General features: G+C 49.9%; 2 protein-coding genes across 2 annotated transcripts; one reads left to right on the forward strand and one right to left on the reverse strand.

Moving 5' to 3' along the window:
* The first annotated feature begins 6,653 nt into the window (after nt 1-6,653).
* On the forward strand, nt 6,654-11,998 carry Rps19bp1 (ribosomal protein S19 binding protein 1). The gene is made up of 4 exons (XM_008851218.3): nt 6,654-6,766; nt 6,952-7,086; nt 11,163-11,260; nt 11,457-11,998. Exons 1-4 carry the CDS (start codon nt 6,715-6,717, stop codon nt 11,586-11,588), a joined length of 417 nt encoding a protein of 138 aa, XP_008849440.1. The 5' UTR covers nt 6,654-6,714; the 3' UTR covers nt 11,589-11,998.
* Nucleotides 11,999-16,835: 4,837 nt separating this feature from the next.
* Nucleotides 16,836-18,869, reverse strand: Atf4 (activating transcription factor 4). The gene is made up of 3 exons (XM_008851219.3): nt 18,649-18,869; nt 17,865-18,182; nt 16,836-17,755 (listed from the first exon to the last, which is right to left on the reverse strand). The coding sequence occupies exons 2-3, from the start codon at nt 18,088-18,090 to the stop codon at nt 16,929-16,931; spliced, it is 1,053 nt and encodes a 350-aa protein (XP_008849441.1). The 5' UTR covers nt 18,091-18,182; nt 18,649-18,869; the 3' UTR covers nt 16,836-16,928.
* Between the last annotated feature and the right edge of the window lie 567 nt (nt 18,870-19,436).

Genomic DNA, 19,436 nt, shown 5'->3' on the forward strand with positions numbered 1-19,436 from the left:
AAAGGTGTGTGCCACCATGCCCTGTCTAATGATTTTATTTTTATGTGTATCAGTGTTTTTCTTGCATGTATTAAGTGTACCACATGCATGCAATGCCCATGGAGGCTAGAAGAGGGCATGGGATCCCCTGGAACTGAAGTTATGGACCATTGTTAGCTGCCATGTTGGTACTTGGAATCAAACTTGGGTCCTCTGCAAGAGCAGCCAGAGCTCTTAATCACTGAGCCATCTCGCCAGCCCTGATTTGTTTGTTTATTTACTTATTTATCATATATGAGTGTTTCTCCTTCAGGAATGTAAGTACACCACGTGCATGCAAAAAATGTATTTTTCAAAGCAAAAGCACATCATTTTGTATTCTTGCAGATGTCTTCATTTCTTTATCTATTTGGCTTTTTGAGACAGTGTCTTGCTATGCAGCCCAGGTCAGCCTCGAATTCACAGCAAGCCTTCTATCTCATTCTCCCAAATGATGGATGGGATTACAAGTGTGCACCGCCACACCCCACTCGCAAATGTTTTTAATGTTTGGTTTAATGGAAGACAGCTGGATTCTCATGATACGCTAGATCTGTGCATTACTTTGGTTGACATTCATGGAAAAAATATTCAAGCGTGGTACAGGAGCACACATCTGTAATTCCAGCATTGGGAAGGTAGAGAGCGGAGGGTCAGGATTCAAAGTCATTCTCAGCTACACCCGGGTTGAAGGCCAGCCTAGGCTATATGAGACCATTGAGACTATTCATCACTTGACACTGTCCCCAGCCTCACCCACTTTGGAGAGCCAACAGGCTGGGAGTGGGACTGGGTTCCCTGAGAAGGCACGGCCTGACTCCCAAGGGGCTGGTTGGACTGGGATCATGTTTATTTAACTGACATGATAGTTGAGGTAATAAGATAACAATCACTTATCAGCTGTTGCTGTGATGCTGTAATCACTCATTTATTGATTACACAACAAGTGGGGACTTACCCAACCACCAGTCAGTTCAGGTTCACAGATATATTGGTGGTAGCATTCCAGTGGTGGCTCACAATGGTTTAGTGATCCGCCATGGGTCTGATCAGGAGGTCCAGCAGAAAGTCTAGTTGTCAGACCATGGAGCTACATGGAGTTATGGGCAATTCCAGGGCACTAAAGTACTGTGAGGCTGTCCTTAGGCAGTTATACCCTGGTGGTTAGGTGTTGGTATGGCATGACTGGAGTCTGGTTGGTGGAGCCCAAGTCCAGTGAGCATTACAGGCTTGGGAGTAAAATGCTACACTGAGTCCTTACTCCAGTCCAAGCAGGTAGTGGTGATATCACGTCTTGACATTAATTCAGTCATGTTGTTTACATTTTTATTCCACATCATGTATTTCAGAAGTGCAGGGTGTCTAGCCCCTGATTCCAACATGGTTGTGAAATAGATGTAAATGCATCATTTAGAACAACATGGTTTAAGTAGAGATTTCAAACAAGGCTAAAGACATCTAAACACAGCATAACAAAACACAGCAGTGTTCCCAGGATTCTGGCAAAAATCATGGAAAAGGCAGTTGGAGTGTAGGTACGCAGGAACAAAGCATTTATCTGGCTGCCGGTTGACCCCTCTTCATCATCTGAAGTTGTCCCTTGGAGTCTATTGTCCACAAAGTGTTGCCTTTTCCTGGTGCCACGATTTCCTTTAATGAGAGAGAATCATCCTTGGGTGACTTGCAAATGAACTTGTCAGGAAGATCTGTTTCGGGGTTGGGGTTAGATGTTGAGTGGCCATGTCGGACAATAATACTGAGTCACGAGCTGAATCTCCGTATGGCTGTGGTTGAGAATCTAATTCATAGGCACATATACCTTATGCTCTTTGTAGTGTAGGCTTGGTCACATGTTCCAGTTCAGTCTTCATCAGTCCATTCCTCCCCTTGTATATTACCAGATGCTGCTGGATTACCTGACATGAGGTAATACCACATGGTATTATTTTAGTCCATCCTTGATCTGACCCTTGATCTGATTTTATGATGAGTGGGGTCCCCAAAGAGGCTACACATGACCATAGCGTTCTAGAACAGTTTTTGGATTTGGGCTATCTGTGGCATTTACTATTCCTAAACCCACGTGAACACCTACCAAGGCACCTACCAAGGCGTATTTACTCCTCCAATAAAGGGAGTGGTCCTACACAGTCTATTTGTAGCACACAATTAAAGATGTCAGGGTTATCATGAGATATCGGCCTATGTCTGAATTTGAGGGTGGTTTGTTGACATTGTTCACAATGCTTTAGAATTTTTCTTATTTGGTACCAACTAGCAGGCAGGTTGCGCTTGGATGGCCTTTGGGACAATTCGTGTGTGCTGGTAAGTCCTAGTCTCATGTAGGTCAAGTATTTCCTTGCTAGTTATGGGCAGGGTTATAATATTAGGATTTGAAGCCGGGCATGGTGGCACAGGCCTTTAATCCCAGCACTCGGGAAACAGAGGCAGGCAGATCTCTGTGAGTTTGAGGCCAGCCTGGTCTCCATAGCAAATCCAGGCTACCTGTGGCTACAGGGAGACCGTCTCAAAAAGACCAATAATAGGGGCTGGAGAGATGGTTCAGCAGTTAAGAGCACCAGTTGCTCTGGCAGAGGACCAAGGTTCAATTCCCAGCACCCACATGGTGGCTATGAACGCCCTTAACTCCAGTTCCAGGGGAATCTGAAGCCCTCTTCTGACCTCCACAGCATTGCACGACATGGGTGCACTCACATACATGCAGGCAATACACTCATACACATAAAATAAAAATAAATAAAATATTTTTTAAAGACCAATAATAATAATAAATAGGATTTATCTGAATTTTCATTTGGGGGATTGGTTCCCTAACTTTCCATGTGTTGCCATTTTGTTTCCTCATGGTCATTTTACTTTTTTTAGTATTTTTTAAATTTTTAGTTATGTATATGAGTGTATTGCCTTCACATATGGAAGCACAAATGTGTTGTGCAATGCCCATGGAGGTCAGAAGAGGACTTTGGATCCCCTGGAACTGGAGTTATGAATGGCTGTTAACTTCCATGTGGGTGCTGGGATCGAACCCAGGTCCTCTGCAAGAGCAGCCAGTGCTCTTAACCACTGAACCATTTCTCCAGCCCTCAAGGTCATTGTAAAGGCATTAACCTTGGAGGCTCTGTCAGCTACATCATTAGATTTAGCCTGGGGTGTGTCATTCTTTGTGTGGATACCAACAAGAGTTGCTAAGAGTTTTATACTGAACTCTTCTATTTTGTTGTAAATTTTCCATGACCAATTCTTTTTGTCCATTTACAGTACAGTCATTGTTTTTCCATTTTTCTGACCATATGGCTAGTTCATTATATGCACATCAAGAGTCAGAGAATGTATACATGCTTTTTGAGCTCCCTCTTCTAGTTTGTTTAAGTGCCAATTGTACTGCAACTAGTTCAACATGTGCTGACCCAATGGTCCCTTCATCAGTAAGAAGCTTTCCATTGGACAAGCAGAATGCTGCAGCCTTCCAATGTGTGACCCCCATTCCTCACCAAGGCGGGGGACCGTCAGTAAATGGAGCATTTATAAGGCTTCCCTACCAGGCAGGGCCCCAGGACCCTATGGGAGCCTGGATTCCTTCCCCGCTCAGTGCAGGAAGTTGTATCTGAGAGGTGGCTGTTTCCTCAGCTAGTTTTGACAACACGGTTCCAGGCTGACTATTCCACTCCTGGATACACCACTTCCATGTTAACACCTTAGATTCCATTGGTGTCCATGGATTGCTTCTCCAGTCATCCTGACCCAGGGGAACAGGAGTATCTCACATCAGATGCTTCTCTCTCTAGTACCACACAATGGCTCAGTATGTTTTGGGGCCTCAAATAAGGTTCAAATATGTTTTTCAAATAGAGAGTATGTATTCTCTGAGTACAGAAAAGCGCTTGTGGTAAAATCCTATCAGTAACCTTTTTCTTCCTTGGGTTTCCCATAATGCCCAGTTTCCATATCCATTAATACAAATTATGCTTAAGGTTAGATTGTAGGTGTGGATAATGCAGTTGTTTGAAGTCTCTAATATATTTTTACAGGTGTCTAGGGCTTCCTGCTGTTCTATCCCCCATTCTAAACTCTATAGCCTTCCCTGTTACCATATATATAGGCTGTACTGTTAACTGTAGGTAAGGGATAAAAAGTTCCTCCAACAACCAAATAAACTAAATAATTTCTGGTTCTCATTCTTAGTCCTTAGCCGTGACAGGGCCTCTATCTTATCTATAGCCTTCCGAGCTCCAATTTATTTCTAAGAATTTTAAGAAAATATCTGGTCCATATTTGGATTAATGCTCCATCCTAGTTTTTAAAATATTTTATTTATTATTTTTACATGTATGATTGTGTTGCCTGCATGCATGTAAGTGCACCCATGTCATGCAACGCCTGCAGAGGTCAGAAGAGGACCCCTGGAACTGGAGTTATGGATAGTCATTAGCCACCATATGGGTGCTGGGAATCAAACACAGGTCCTCTGGAAGAGCAGTCAGTGCTCTTAACTGCCAAGCTATCTCTCTAGCCCCCATCCTAGTTTCTTAACGGAGGTTAACAAGGTATCCTTATCCTGTTGTAATGTAATTAGGTTATCTCCATAAATGATATCATCTATATAGGACATAACTGGACTCTCAATAAAATTGGGGATTGTTGTGTTTGTTTGTTTGAGACGGGGGTCTCACTATTTAGCCTGGCTGGCCTGGAACTCTTAGTGATCCAACTACCTCTGCCTCCTGAGAGCTGAGATAAGGGCATGCACCACCACATCCAGCAGGACATTGTTTTTGAGTGTTGACTCCATACAGAGTGTGCTATTGCTGGGCTGTTCTTACTTCCTTGGGGTAGTCTTTGAACCTTGTATTGGGTGCCTCCCCAGGTGAAGGCTGTCATCTCTTGTGATTCCAGAGCTACTGGTATAGCAAAGAGCCTGTCTATCTAGGGTCATAAAATATGTAGTTCCAGAAGCAGTTAATTTATTGATTACTTCTGTTTCTGGTAAAGCTCCATTCGTAATTGGTGAGTTTTCATTTAGTTTCCTAAAAGTTATTATGAATCTATAAATGCCATTTGGTTTACTGTGAATCTGTAAGTGCCATTTGGTTTCATAGGCCATACTGGGTTATTAAACAAATGACTCCTGAAGGGGATAAGTAGTCCTTCCTCCATTAATGGTTTTATTTTCTTAGAAATTTCATCATGGGAACTGGAGAGATGGCTCAGCAGTCACAGCACCCACATGGTGACCAACAAGCGTCCATAACTCCAGCTCAAGGGGATCTGACGACCTCTTGTGGCTTCCTCAGGCATTGCACAACACAGGTACACTTACATACATGCAGGCAAAACACTCACATACATGCAGGCAAAACACTCATACATATTAAAAAATAAGAAATTAATGAATAAATTTACAAGAAATTTCATCATGTCTCTGCTTCAACAGATACTGCTGTAAAAGATGGTTTAGCCTCAGGGAGGCATATAGGCATCATTTTTAGTGCTGTAGACCACATTTCCATTTCTCCATCCTAGGTATGGGAAGGTGATGTTTCCATAGCTTAGGTAACCAATCCATCGTCAGAACGTTTTCTGGTGCAGTCCCACACCATATTGCTGTTCCCTTTATGGGTTTTTCCTTCAAAATTAAGGAGATGATGATAGATAGATTAGATTAGATAGATAGATAGATAGATAGATAGATAGATAGATAGATAGAAGATAGATAGAAAGATGATAGACAGATGATAGATAGATAGATGATAGATTAGATAGATGATAGATGATAGATTAGATGATGATAGATAGATAGAGATAGATAGATAGATAGATAGATAGATAGATAGATAGATAGATAGATAGATAGATAGAAAGAAAGAATTCTGGAGAGTTTAGCCTCTCTTCTCTCAGTCCAGTTAAAAATACTTTCAGTCAACCAGCCTATGACTATAGATCATCCTGCAGACTACACCATCTGTCTCGAGCACTTAACCAAACCGGTGGTTGAGGTAATCAGACAAGATTCACTAGAGGCCGTTGCTATGATTTTGACACACATTTATTGATTACACTGCAAACCCCGGCTTACCCAATCACCAAACAAATCAGGTCCACACGTGTATTCCAGGTTCCCCTCGCGATGGTCCGAAGACCCATCGCAGGTGTGGTCAGGAGCTCCAGCAGGAAGTCCAGTCGTCACACCATGGAGCGGTGTGGAGTCCCAGGTGGCAATTCCCGGATACTGGAGTCCTGCCAGGCTGTCCTTGGTCAGGGCAGGGATGATCTGGTGGTTGTGCAAGAGTGCGGCATGCCAGGAGCCTGGTCGGTGGCTCCCAAGCGAGCGCGTCCAATCAGCAACCCGGGCTAAGCCCAGCGTCCTCGCTTCCGGCCCCAGTACGTAGAGGCGTCATCATGCCTTGACATTAGTTCAGGCATGTTGTTTACGTTTTTATTATGCCTAGCGGGACGCAGGGTGTTCCGTACAGATTGGACAACAAACGTATCTCCCTGCTTCCCCCACCGTCCCAGGGCAAGAGTAAACCCACTACGCCTGCGTCCTAAGGAGGTTGGGGAGGGGGTATGTCGTCCGCGAGCTCCAGAACCCTGGGCTTCAGCTCGTGTTTCCGCCCGGAGGAAGAACACCTCAAGGGCGGAAGTAGCGTGAGGCGTGTGGGCGGAACTTAGTGCAGTATGTCGGCTGCCTTGCTGCGGAGGGGCTTGGAGCTGCTCGAGGCGTCCGAGAGTGAGGAGGGCTGGCCGGGGGATGTTCGGAGCAGGGAGCCCCACGGGGCGGGTGGGAAGCCGAGGCCCGGCTGGAAGTGATCAAACCAGTGCGGGGGAGGTGGGGGAGCCCTGCGGGACCTGAGGGCTGGTGCCGGGGAGCCCTGCGCGCCCTCCGACCTGGTCTTTCGCGCTCTTCCCCTACAGCTCCTCGGGCCGCGCCGAGCCAGGCCAAGGCGAGCGGCGCCCCAGTGAAGCGGGCCCGAAGAACGAAGGCAAAGGCCTCCCAGGCCCGGAAACTGCGGAATTCGGCCAAGGGAAAGGTGCCCAAGTGTGCGCTGGGTAAGTCGGAGACTTGTTAGTCGGGGCTCCAAACGTTACCCGAGGCACAGCCAGGAAAAGGCCAGAAGTCTGTTAAGTGATAGGGGACAGCTTTCGAACTCTGCATTCTAGCGCCGAAGAGTGGGCTCTCAGCAGCCTGTCTTTGCTGTTAACCTGCCACGTACCTGAAAGGATCGGGTAGAGAGGGAGCAGGGAGTGGTGGCACACACTTGTCATCCCAGCACTTGGGAGGTGGAGGCAGCAGGATCGGAAGTTCAGTGTCAGTTCTTGGCTCCGTGGCAAGTGCAAGGCATGTGTAAACGCATGGTACAAGCAGATGCTTCTGGACTACAGCCCCAGTGGGGAGAGAAGGGACGAAAAGTCTGTGTAATTTTACTAAATGTGTTGAGGCCTGTGAAGTAAAAGGCTATGATGCTCCGAGAAAGATTCATGGTAAAAGGCCAGATCAGCCATTTCTGAGGAAATAACATCGTGAAGGCTATGCACCTGACCAAGTGTAAGAGCGGCTGAGTGAAAGGGAGAAGGCATTAGAAAGGAGCCTGTTGCCTTGGAGAACTTGAAAAACTGCAAAGGTGATAGTAATGAACAGGAATCATTTTCTGTGTCTCAGATGCCCTTCTAAACCCCGTAAAAGTGTTAAACTCATTTGACACGCACAGTGACACCCTGAGGTCAGTGAATGATCCCATTTTACAGATGCAGAAACAGGTGGTACAACTGTAAACTAGGCAGTTGTCTCCATAGTCTTGTGCTTACTTGCTTGCACAGGTGGCAGGGCACCTTCCTCCATCCAGGAAAGAAGTTGTGCAGGCGGAGGAACGTGTGGTGATGGACTTTAGTGGTGAATCGTCTGCCAAGTGGGAGCCCCATCTCTAGTAAAGCATTTTGTGGGGGGTGTGGCACCGAAGATTTGGAGAAAGGGAACCCAGGATTACACACTTCTCTCCTTTCTGAGTCTATGGGGCCCACTGTTTAAAAGGTGTTTTGTAGCCGGGGCGTGGCGGCACTCGCCTTTAGTGCCAGGACAGCTGAGGCTAGAGGGAGACCCTGTCTCAAAAAGACCAAAAAAAAAAAAGCGGGCCCGAAGAACGAAGGCAAAGGCCTCCCAGGCCCGGAAACTGCGGAATTCGGCCAAGGGAAAGGTGCCCAAGTGTGCGCTGGGTAAGTCGGAGACTTGTTAGTCGGGGCTCCAAACGTTACCCGAGGCACAGCCAGGAAAAGGCCAGAAGTCTGTTAAGTGATAGGGGACAGCTTTCGAACTCTGCATTCTAGCGCCGAAGAGTGGGCTCTCAGCAGCCTGTCTTTGCTGTTAACCTGCCACGTACCTGAAAGGATCGGGTAGAGAGGGAGCAGGGAGTGGTGGCACACACTTGTCATCCCAGCACTTGGGAGGTGGAGGCAGCAGGATCGGAAGTTCAGTGTCAGTTCTTGGCTCCGTGGCAAGTGCAAGGCATGTGTAAACGCATGGTACAAGCAGATGCTTCTGGACTACAGCCCCAGTGGGGAGAGAAGGGACGAAAAGTCTGTGTAATTTTACTAAATGTGTTGAGGCCTGTGAAGTAAAAGGCTATGATGCTCCGAGAAAGATTCATGGTAAAAGGCCAGATCAGCCATTTCTGAGGAAATAACATCGTGAAGGCTATGCACCTGACCAAGTGTAAGAGCGGCTGAGTGAAAGGGAGAAGGCATTAGAAAGGAGCCTGTTGCCTTGGAGAACTTGAAAAACTGCAAAGGTGATAGTAATGAACAGGAATCATTTTCTGTGTCTCAGATGCCCTTCTAAACCCCGTAAAAGTGTTAAACTCATTTGACACGCACAGTGACACCCTGAGGTCAGTGAATGATCCCATTTTACAGATGCAGAAACAGGTGGTACAACTGTAAACTAGGCAGTTGTCTCCATAGTCTTGTGCTTACTTGCTTGCACAGGTGGCAGGGCACCTTCCTCCATCCAGGAAAGAAGTTGTGCAGGCGGAGGAACGTGTGGTGATGGACTTTAGTGGTGAATCGTCTGCCAAGTGGGAGCCCCATCTCTAGTAAAGCATTTTGTGGGGGGTGTGGCACCGAAGATTTGGAGAAAGGGAACCCAGGATTACACACTTCTCTCCTTTCTGAGTCTATGGGGCCCACTGTTTAAAAGGTGTTTTGTAGCCGGGGCGTGGCGGCACTCGCCTTTAGTGCCAGGACAGCTGAGGCTAGAGGGAGACCCTGTCTCAAAAAGACCAAAAAAAAAAAAGTGTTTTGTTGGTGTTTGTTTTGTTTTTGAGACAGGGTCTCCCTGTAGCCCCAGCTAGCCTGGAACTCGATTTGTAGACCAGGCTGGCTTGGATCTCACAGAGATCCACCTGCCTCTATCTCCTGAGTGCTGGAACTAAAGATGTGCACCACAACACCCAGCTGTCTTTTTTTTTTTTTTTTTTGACAAGGTTTCACTTTATATCTCAGGCTGGCCTTAAACTCACCTGCAGCAATCCTCCTGCTTCAGCTTTCCAAATGCTGGGATTACAGGCATGTACTACCATACCCAGCTTAAGTACTTGTTAAGAGAGGTATGGAGTTCAAGAAGAAAACAAAACATGAGCAAAGATGGAGAAGGAGACACATTTAGCTACTGGTTATAGGAGCTATGCACACCAACATAGGGTGGAAGAAGTCCTTGCAGGCCAGGGTGTCTTACCCCAGTTATTGGGGTTCCCTTCACTTCCCTGCTGGACTGGGAGCTCATCAAGACACAGGACCCCCTCCCCTTGGATTTTCTCTGGCACTGGGACTGCCATATAATGGATGGGTGAGAGTGGTGGGCCAAAGCAGCCAGTCTGCAGATGGGTTGGTGCTGCCACCTCGGCTGAAGCCCTCATCTCTTGCCTGATTTGTGCAGAAATCTCTGGCTGGTTTCCCACACCTTTCCCAGCAATCTTCTCAGCAGCAGCCTGTAAAGCCATGACCCAGACCTTGTTCCAGCTTGGGTCTTCAAACATATCACTGATTTCTGCTTCAGGGATTTAGCACTATCTATTCCTCCGTCTGGACATGCTCTTCCTCTACATGTTGACAACTCTGACCTTCCAGTCTTTGTTCAAGTGGCATTTCAGTGAGACCTTGGGACTTTCTGTTTAAAACTGCAACCTCCAGGGGCTGGAGAGATGATGACTCAGCGGTTAAGAGCACTGACTGCTCTTCTAGAGGACCTGGGTTTGATTCCCAACACCCACATAGCAGCTACGAACCGTCCTTAACTCCAGTTCCAGGGGAATCCAAAGCCCTCTTCTGACCTCCGTGGCATTGCATGATACGGGTGCACTCACATACATGCAGGCAATACACTCATACACATAAAAATAATAAATAAAATACAGCCGGGCATGGTGGTGCATACCTTTAGGCCCAGCACTCAGGAGGCAGAAGCAGGCAGATCTCTGTGAGTTCAAGTCCAGTCAGCTCTACATAATGGGTTCCAGGCCAGCCGGGGCTACAAGGAGACCATGTCTCAAAAAGACTAAAATAAAATAAAATTTCATCCTCTACCCCTGACACTCCCCTTTCTGTTTTCTGCTCAGTTTTTCTCAGCAGAATGGATAATCTCAGTAGACATGTGGCTCATACCTATAACCTCAGCATTTGGGAGAATAAGGCGGTAGGGTCACTGAGTTTGAGTACAGTCTGGGATTTAAAAAAAGGATAACACTCTAAAATACTAGTTTCCTTGCTTCCACATAAGAACGTGTTTTTAAGCAGTCTTGCCATGTCACCCTGACCAATCTGGTGCTTGCTGTATAGCCTAGGTGGTCTTGCTGTGTGACCTGGGAGTAATCCTCTTGCCTCAGCCTCCTGAGTGCTGGGACTAGAGGTATATACCACCACACCTGGCTTAATTGAATTAGTGACAGAGTCACATGATTAACTGGAAGCCATCCAGTAGGGGCATGGGGAGTTTCAGCAGGACCAGTAGGGAGAGTAGATTGGGCTGAAATAGTCTGGAGAAGGGACAGTGGGACCTTTGGCAGGACCAGGGGTGGGGGCTCAGAGTGCTTCCAGACTGTAAGTCTGAAATGACATACCTTACCTGCCACCCATAGCCGAATACCAGAAGAAAGAGTGTCAGGACCACCTCCAAGCAAACCTGAAGTTTATGACCAGCATGAGAAGCACTGTGGCAGAGTCTGTGAGCGAACAGGTTTGTCTGGGGGTGCATGCCATAGGAAGGGACCTAGGGGTGACAACTGGGGCTGTTTCCCAGGATCCGTGTAGCTCTCAGCCCTAAATATAGGGTGGAGCTGGTCCAGCCTTGTCCTGAGCCATATATTCCAGCAACCCTCACCGTTCTGTGCTTCCAAAAATGGAAACAGGTCCTCACTCCAGCATCTTTCCAGATTCTGCTGCAAAACCAGGGCCGCAAGGCCTGTGATCGGCCAGTGGTCAAGACTAAGAAGAAGAAGGCTGAGAGCACCGTGTTCACTGAAGAGGACTTCCAGAAGTTCCAGCGGGAATACTTTGGCAGCTAGACTCCCTGGAGGAATGGTGGGTGGAAAAGGCACCGACCTTCTTTGATCCCCTGCCTCTGCTATCCCTGTGGCTCCAAAATGCTGTGCCATAGGTGACCAGCAGGTGGTGATGCAGAGCCAGCCTGGTTTAGGAAGCCCTGGAGCTAGATTCCACTGGACATTGGAATGGAGCTGGTGTGCTACAAAGTCTGGGGCAGATTTGCTCTCAGATTGAAGCTGACTTCTGTAGAGTTGGGCAGAGCCACCTGTACCTTCCAGAAAGGAACATTTCTGACCTGTTTGCTTTGGTAGGTGTGGGGCCCCTAGGCTGTTTACCATGAAATGGGGCCAGGTTCTTGACCCTCACAGGGCATACCTCCAGGAACCAGAAGAAGGCAGCTGGGTTCAAGTAAATGTGTGTTCAAACTGCATGTGCTATTGCTATGACTTTCAGCATGGCTCTAGGAGCTTCGTGTCTAAAGTCCTCAAGTCTAGGCCTAGCATATGCCGTTTACCTGAGATGCTTTCCTCTCTGTGGCATGGCCACATGGAAGGTAGCACTTGAAGTGAAAATGACACTGGCATGTGCTGGAGTTAACCGGAGAAGTGGACTGTCAGGTCTGGGAGTGTGGAAGTGGAGCTGCCTCAGCCCTCCCCACAGTGTGGATCCTGCTCTGGCACCAGCAAAGAGCAGAAAGCCAGCTTGGTCATGTCACACTGGGTAGGGGCATAGTTCATGGTTTTAGGAGGACTCCTGAACAAGCAGAGTTGACATTTAAGTTTTACCCCTGCCAAGGGCAGCAGTAAAGGCCATAGCTATGCCAGAGGGCAGACTGGACCCTGTCCAGCTAGCACAGTGCCAGACACAGGAGGTGAAGGAAAGGTCATGTAGCATGAGCACACTCGGGAGAGAACAGTGCAGACCAGGGCTGCTCTTGAGTGAAGAAGAAATGACCTGTCATGGAAGAAATCAGAAGTCCCCTCAGTGGAGACCGTTGAGGCCCCAAGGAGGAGACCCTAGTGGCTTTTATATAGCCATCTCCCTCCTGAGCGTGCCTCTCCCCCACTTCCAGTTCAAGGGCTCCTTGATGGAGCTTCTGATAGAGAGCATTGATGGGTCTCCATCAGCCATTTCCATGAATGACCCCTGACATGCCAGTGGTTGGGCTGTGTCCTCCATAAGAGAAGGTTCATTGGTGCCACTCCAGGCATCTCTTGTCCCTTTAAACAGTTCTTCATCTCAAGTAGGGACACAGAATTACCTGCAGCAGAGTGGAATTAGGGTGGGCACTGTATCCAGGTGCTCATTGCCTCATGAGAGGCATGATCAACAGGAGGAAGGTGGATGCTGTGACTATAAGCTAGTGACTGGGAGCTCTGGAGCCTCCCTCACATGGGCTTGTTCAGAGAAACCATCAGTGCTGGTCTTCAGATCCTCCCCTAGTTCTTGCCTGCTGGACTTTGCTATGGGGTAGAGGAATTTGGGTGGTCTTGGGAACTCATTCCATCTTTAAGATAGGGTCTCACTCTGTAGCCATGGCTGGCCTCAAACCCATAGAGATCCACCTTCCTCTGCCTCCCGAGGACTGGGATTAAAGCTGTGCCCAACCATGCCTGCCATCATTCCCTCCATCTTAATAAGCAAGCAGTCAGCTCAATGCTTGTTCTTAGAGTTTGTGTCATTTAAAAAAAGAAAGGAAGAAAAGGGCTCCAGGACCCCTTTCTAGGGAGTATACACCTGCTGTCACATAATCACCTAGGTCGTCTTTCCCTCCTGGAGAGTACAGGCAGAGGACCTGCCCTTCCCTGCTCTGAGGCTTCCAGTTGCTGCAGAGTAGAAGGAAAGGGAGTGTGCTCATGGCAGGGGTACTGACTTATCCACAGGCCCTGCCAACCAGTCACCCAGTAAGAGGATACCAGTTGTCACCAAAAGCACCCTTATAGATGTGAAGGCTACCAGGAGCATTTGAGCCTCTGGTGGTTTGGGGCAGTAGACAGATTGGGGCCTGGCTTAGCAGTTTGGTAACCTGTACTTGGGGGTCTCCCAGTGCTTCCTGTGGCTCCTGCACTGGGTGGGCTGTTCATTACTGGTGCTCTGACTGCAGGGGGCTAGCTACACAGGATTGCCATGTGGGATTCCATAGGGCCAGCCACTAGGACATCAGCCTTGCCTAGAGTGTGTCTGATTCTGGGGCTTAGCCTTGCCCTCCTGCTGGAGCTGGCCAGGTGGGCGGGGCTGAAGACCGTGTCCCACCCTTTCCTGGCAGTAGCTCTCTCACTCTTGGGAGTACTGTCCTTCTTCATGCTCAACAATCCCCCATTCTTCAAAGGCCCAGACAGGAGGCCCTGCAGGCTGTATTGAGATTCCCCAACCTGGGCTGGCCTGTCTCCTAAAGCTGCCAATTGGTACTGTTCTAAGCATCTGCTGCCATCCACCATGGGCGGTGATTCCATGCCCACCCTATAAAGTGTCTGGGTGGGCACTCAGCACTTGGGTGTCACTGCAGTCTTTGTGCTGGGCTCCCCTGTCTCCGTACTCTACATGACCACCACCTCACCATCTGACTTCACTAAGACTCAGCCCAGCTTCTGCCTGCATAAAAGGGTGAAACAAGCCTGCTCCTGCTTTCTCCACCTGAAAAGGTAGGGTTGCCATCCTGCTGCTGCTTGCTGAAAATCATCCTCATACCCACACCCAGGCCACCTCTTTACCCAGGTCCCACCCAGCTCATTCCCCAGCATGCACCACCAGGAGCAGATCTCAGCCAGCTTGCCCAGCATCTCATACCCTTTGTTGAGGTCTTACCCTCACCTTTGTTCCCATCTCCCCTAACAAGGGAAGTGCCACAAGAGCAGGGCTGTTCATCTTATGTGTCCTGTTGCATCCCCAGACAGTGCCCAGCACATAGACATTTACCAGTAGTAGGTAAACAAGGCCCTTGCCCTCCTCAGCTTTCCACTGCCCACAGCCTTGCTCCAGAGACAAAGCAGGTGACCGGTGCCCAGAACTAACAGCCCAGACAAGGGGTTGGGGTTAAGCACAGAAACTTGACCACCCTTGGGTACCTTGCAGGAGCCAGGAGTTGCAAGCATCACCTCCAGCCTCTTTTGGCAAGGTCTGCCTGGTAGGAGCTGTAAGTTAAGATGGTCAGGAGGCCAAACATTGCGTGTCTCCCTAGGTTCTTCCCATAGCCTACCTCTCAGGCCACAGACAAAATGTCAGGTAGCCAGGCATTGTGGGGCATGCCTTTTAATCCCAGCACCCAGGGGGCAGAAGCAAGTGGGTCTCTGAGATTGAGGCCATCCTTCTCTCAGGCCACCTAGGGCTACAAGGAGACCATCTCAAAAAAGAAAAAAACAAGCTGGGTGTGGTGGTGCACGCCTTTAATCCCAGCACTCAGGAGGCAGAGGCAGGCAGATCTCTGAGTTCAAGGCCAGCCTGGTCTACAAGGGAGACCCTGTCTCAAAAAGACCCCCCCACCCCCCAAAAAAAAACTGGAGGCAGGAGTTCAAGCAGTTTGAGGCCATCCTTGGCTGCACAGCAAGTTCCAGGACAGTTTGGGTCATCTGGAAGGACTGTGAGGTGACATGAGCCCTGCATAAAGGGAGCAGCCATAACTTCTACCAAATGAGGGATGACCACTGTCTCCAAGGGCCTCCACCTGCTGGCCCTGGATGACTCAGTGTGGCAGCCACTTGCAGGGCCCAGACTGTCCCACTCCCTCTTTGAAGTGCCTTCCTCCCACCGCCATCTGGGTTAGCCGCCTCTTGGCGAAACAGGCTCCAATGCTGGTGGGGGAGTGGTAGACTTTTATTTCCCATCTTGAAGAAAAAAAAAACTTCAGTCACAAAACTGAGGTAAGGCATCAAGTAGGGCTTAAAATCAGCTGTGCTAATGGGGGGCTTGTGCCTCAGACTCCCCACTCTGCCAGCCCTTCACAAAAAAATTGTGTAGACAACTGATGGGTCTTAAGATCTTAATTTTTTACTTGTGTGTGTATGCACACCCTCAGAGGCCACAGTAAGCACTCTTTAACTGCTGGCCCTCTCCAGGCCCTGAAACTTTGTGTATTCTTGGTTTTGAAGAGTGTCTCAGCCCAGACAGGCCTCCAATCTGTGACAATCCTGGCTCAGCCTCCCCAGAGCAGTAATTAAGAGGCATATGCCACCAAACCCAGATACAACTGACATTTTCTTCAACTTACGTGCACATAAAAGCATCTTGAGAAACTTTCAGTCAGGCACTCAAGCACATGGGATCTGAACCTGTTAGTTTGAAATTAAGTTGCTCCCACCCCCAAGGAGTTGGCTGCCTTATGCCCTGCCTTAAGAAATCCCAGAGTCAAGCTGGGTGTGGTACGCCTATAGTACACGCCTGGCCAAGTTTAGCCTAGCTTAGAAGAATTGGGTGACCAAGTTGTGGCCTAAACTAAAAGGCTGTGTGGGAAGGCAAAGGAGCAGAACGCAGACCTGGGATATGTAGGAGACCTCCAGTGTCTGGTTCTTGAATTCAGCCACAGTCCACAGGTGGCTCCCTGAGGGAGAGGCCCGAAGTCTAGTGAATTCCATAAAATGAGCCTGAAGATGGCAGAGACCATATTCCCTCCAACAGCTGGTGCTCAGTGAATCTGTGCTGGTCAGAGAAATACCAATCCTACCCTGCAGGCCCAAAGCCCAAACAAGCTTTCCAAACTCAGAGGAGGCCAAACAGAAGTATTCAGATGGGAGCTATGGTCCTAGCTTCTAATAGTTTTTGCTTCCTTACTTGTAGAAACAGTACCCTCCCCCCAATCTGGGTGGGAGCAGTGTATTGTGCTTAAAGTTACACCACCCCACCCACCCTGCTCTCCCTGTTCAGGCCTTTCACCTGACCCAGGTGGGTACAGAGCACCAGCATCATGTTAAGTGATTGACATCCCCAGCTCTATCCCTTCCACTGCAACCAATAGGAGGCAGTTCAACAGATTAAGGCCCCAAAGAACTGTGGAAGAGAAACCTAATCTTGTGTGCTCAAGGACTATGTGACCTTATCTGAGTCCTTAGATGGCAGATGTCTGACACAATGCCAGTTTATGAACAGATGGAGCTCTGCCTATTCCTCTCAGCCTCACAGATCCTCCAGCTAAACTCCCCGCCCAAACAGCTCAGACCTGAGGTGCCTGGTCCCCTACTGCATCTGGCCCAACACCCTCCTCCTTCCCCTCCCTTCCCATTCATTGTCCATTAGAACCCAGAATGTCAGATCAAGAATAACACTGCAAGCCTGCATTTGTACTTTCACTACAAAATAATTTATTACAGTAAACACAGCATTAGCACAAGACTCCTATGTACAAGCACAAAGCACTCCTGACTACCCTACTAGGGAACTCTCTTCTTCCCCCTTGCCTTGCGGACCTCTTCTATCAAATCTTTCAGATACTGGATCTCTTTAGCCAGCGAATCTGCCTTCTCTTTGAGAGCTTCATTCTTCTTTTCTAGCTCTTTACACTCACCAGTAAGGGCTTCCTGCTCTGCCCGCTTTTTCTGGCGGTACCTAGTGGCTGCAGTCTTGTTTTGCTCCATTTTTTTGAGCTTCTTATCCAGCTTTTCAACCTTTACTTTCGTTGCCGCCTTATCTCCTGGAGGGTCATAAGGTTTGGGGCGAGGAGACCCATGGCTAATACCTGGAGAAGGCAGACTGCTTGGAGATGCCCTGGAGGTGGAGGGGCTATGCTGGGGAGAGCCCAGGTAGGACTCAGGGCTCATACAGATGCCACTATCATTATCTGAGGGGGTGTCTTCCTCTTTTACACACTGAGGGATCACAGTAATGTAAGCAGCACTGTCAGGCCTCCGGTCTCCTTCAGAGATATCAACTTCACTGCCTAGCTCTAAACTAAAGGAATGATCTGGAGTGGAAGACAGGACCCCTGGGGCAAAGGGAAGAGGTTGCAAGAAGGCAAAGGGGGCAACCTGGTCGGTTTTCGTTAAACTCTCTGGGAGATGGCCAATTGGGTTCGCTGTCTGGGGGGACTCCTTATTAGTCTCTTGGACTAGAGGGGCAAAAAGATCACATGTGTCATCCAACGTGGCCAAAAGCTCATCTGGCATGGTTTCCAGGTCATCCATTCGAAACAGGGCATCGAAGTCAAACTCCTTCAGATCCATTTTCTCCAACATCCAATCTGTTCCGGAAAAGGCATCCTCTGCAAAAACACATTCAAGACTAAGTAGACCAAGTTACACACTCAGGTAGCAATACCAGACTCCCACCACACCCCATGAGGGACACACCGGGCAAGCGATCCAACTCACCCTTGCCGGTATCTGAGGCATTGACCAACCCATCCGCAGCCAGCCATTCGGAGGAGCCCGCCTTAGCCTTGTCGCCGGAGAACCCATGAGGTTTGAAGTGCTTGGCCACCTCCAGGTAGTCATCTAAGAGACCTAAGCTTTCTTCAGCCCCCAAACCCGACTGGTCGAAGGGGGACATCAAGTCCCCCACCAACACCTCGCTGTTCAGGAAGCTCATCTCGGTCATGTTTCGGGGCTTTGCTGGAATCGAGGACTGTGCTTAAATCAAAAGTGTCTTTGTCCGTTACAGCAACGCTGCTGCTGGATGCCGTGAAGAGCCTGAACAGGAATCCAAAGGCAAGTCCCGTCAGGGGGAACCCGTCTAAGAACCCCATCTTTCTACCCCAGATCCACGACGGCTCTGGGCGGCAGGGACCACGTGAGCCCAAGGCCATTGTGTCGACCTCCCCGGCCTCCTGCTCCGGTTGCACAAAATGGAGGCGCGGCCTGGCTGCACAGCCACCAGGAGGAAGCAGGTCGTCCGCGTCCCAAAACGGCTGCCGCAGCCGTGCTCCGCCCTCGCCCCCGCCCCGCCGCCATCTTAGCCGCCACGTTCACAGCGACTCTGGCCCGGCGAGATCGAGCACAGGGCGCCAAGAAGAGAGGTGGCAAGCTGCACCCAGCCCGGCGTCTCCAGGCCGCACAAACGCGGCCACCGCGTCCGGCCGCTCGTAAAGCCGCTTCCCCAGAGCGACGCCAGCGCGGGTCGCGCCCAGCCACCCCGAGGCCCACGCCCGGTACTCACGCCATGGCTTAAGCCGGTGGGGGTTGCCGCTGCAGAGCCTGGTGCTGCTGCCGCCGCTGCAAAGGCCAACGCTGCCGCAGGCACTGTTGCCTCTAATACGCCATGGCGGCCTCAAGCCCTGAGGGAGGGAGGGGGACACAGACCACACTCTACATCGACTGGCGGGCGGAACAGAAATGGCGGTGGCCTCCGCACCGTGCCTTATACACTCCGCCGGGCCGCAGCACGCCGCGCATCCTTCCGCCACGGCCACGTGACCCGCCGCAGACAGTAGCGCTAACGTCGCGCTGATGCCACGGCCCTCCCGGCCCCGCCCCACCGTGCTTGGGGAGCGGCCGGGCAGCCCGAGGCCACTCCCGAAGCCGGAGAGGAAAGCGGCGCACTACTTCACGAGGTCCCTTCCCGCCTCCGCCAATGCGGAGGGATCCAGACAGCTCAATACCTGTCAGGTACGGGAGTAGCCCCCAGCTGTAGCGCAAGACGGTGGGAGCGCGCGCAGCGCTGATTGGCCCTGGAGTGGAGTGTCATGTAAACCTCAGGCTCCTATTGGTTCTGGGCCGGGCAGCTCGGGAGGGGGAGGGAGGAAGTCAGTGCGGGAAGGGGCGGAGCCACCAGCGGGGATCCACCGACCGTCTGTCACCTGGGCAGGCTGCAGTCAGAGGTGACCCTGCCGCAGTGGTCCCTCAGCGGTGTCCGGACAACCCTGCTGGTGTCCGCCGGCAGCTCTGGTCCAGTACGCATCAGCGTCCTCCATGCTTGACTCCCGCGCCGTCGAAGTTCGAAATCAC

The sequence above is a fragment of the Nannospalax galili genome, unplaced genomic scaffold, assembly GCF_000622305.1.
Source record: "Nannospalax galili isolate Female #2095 unplaced genomic scaffold, S.galili_v1.0 scaffold445, whole genome shotgun sequence".
NCBI lineage: Eukaryota > Metazoa > Chordata > Mammalia > Rodentia > Spalacidae > Nannospalax > Nannospalax galili.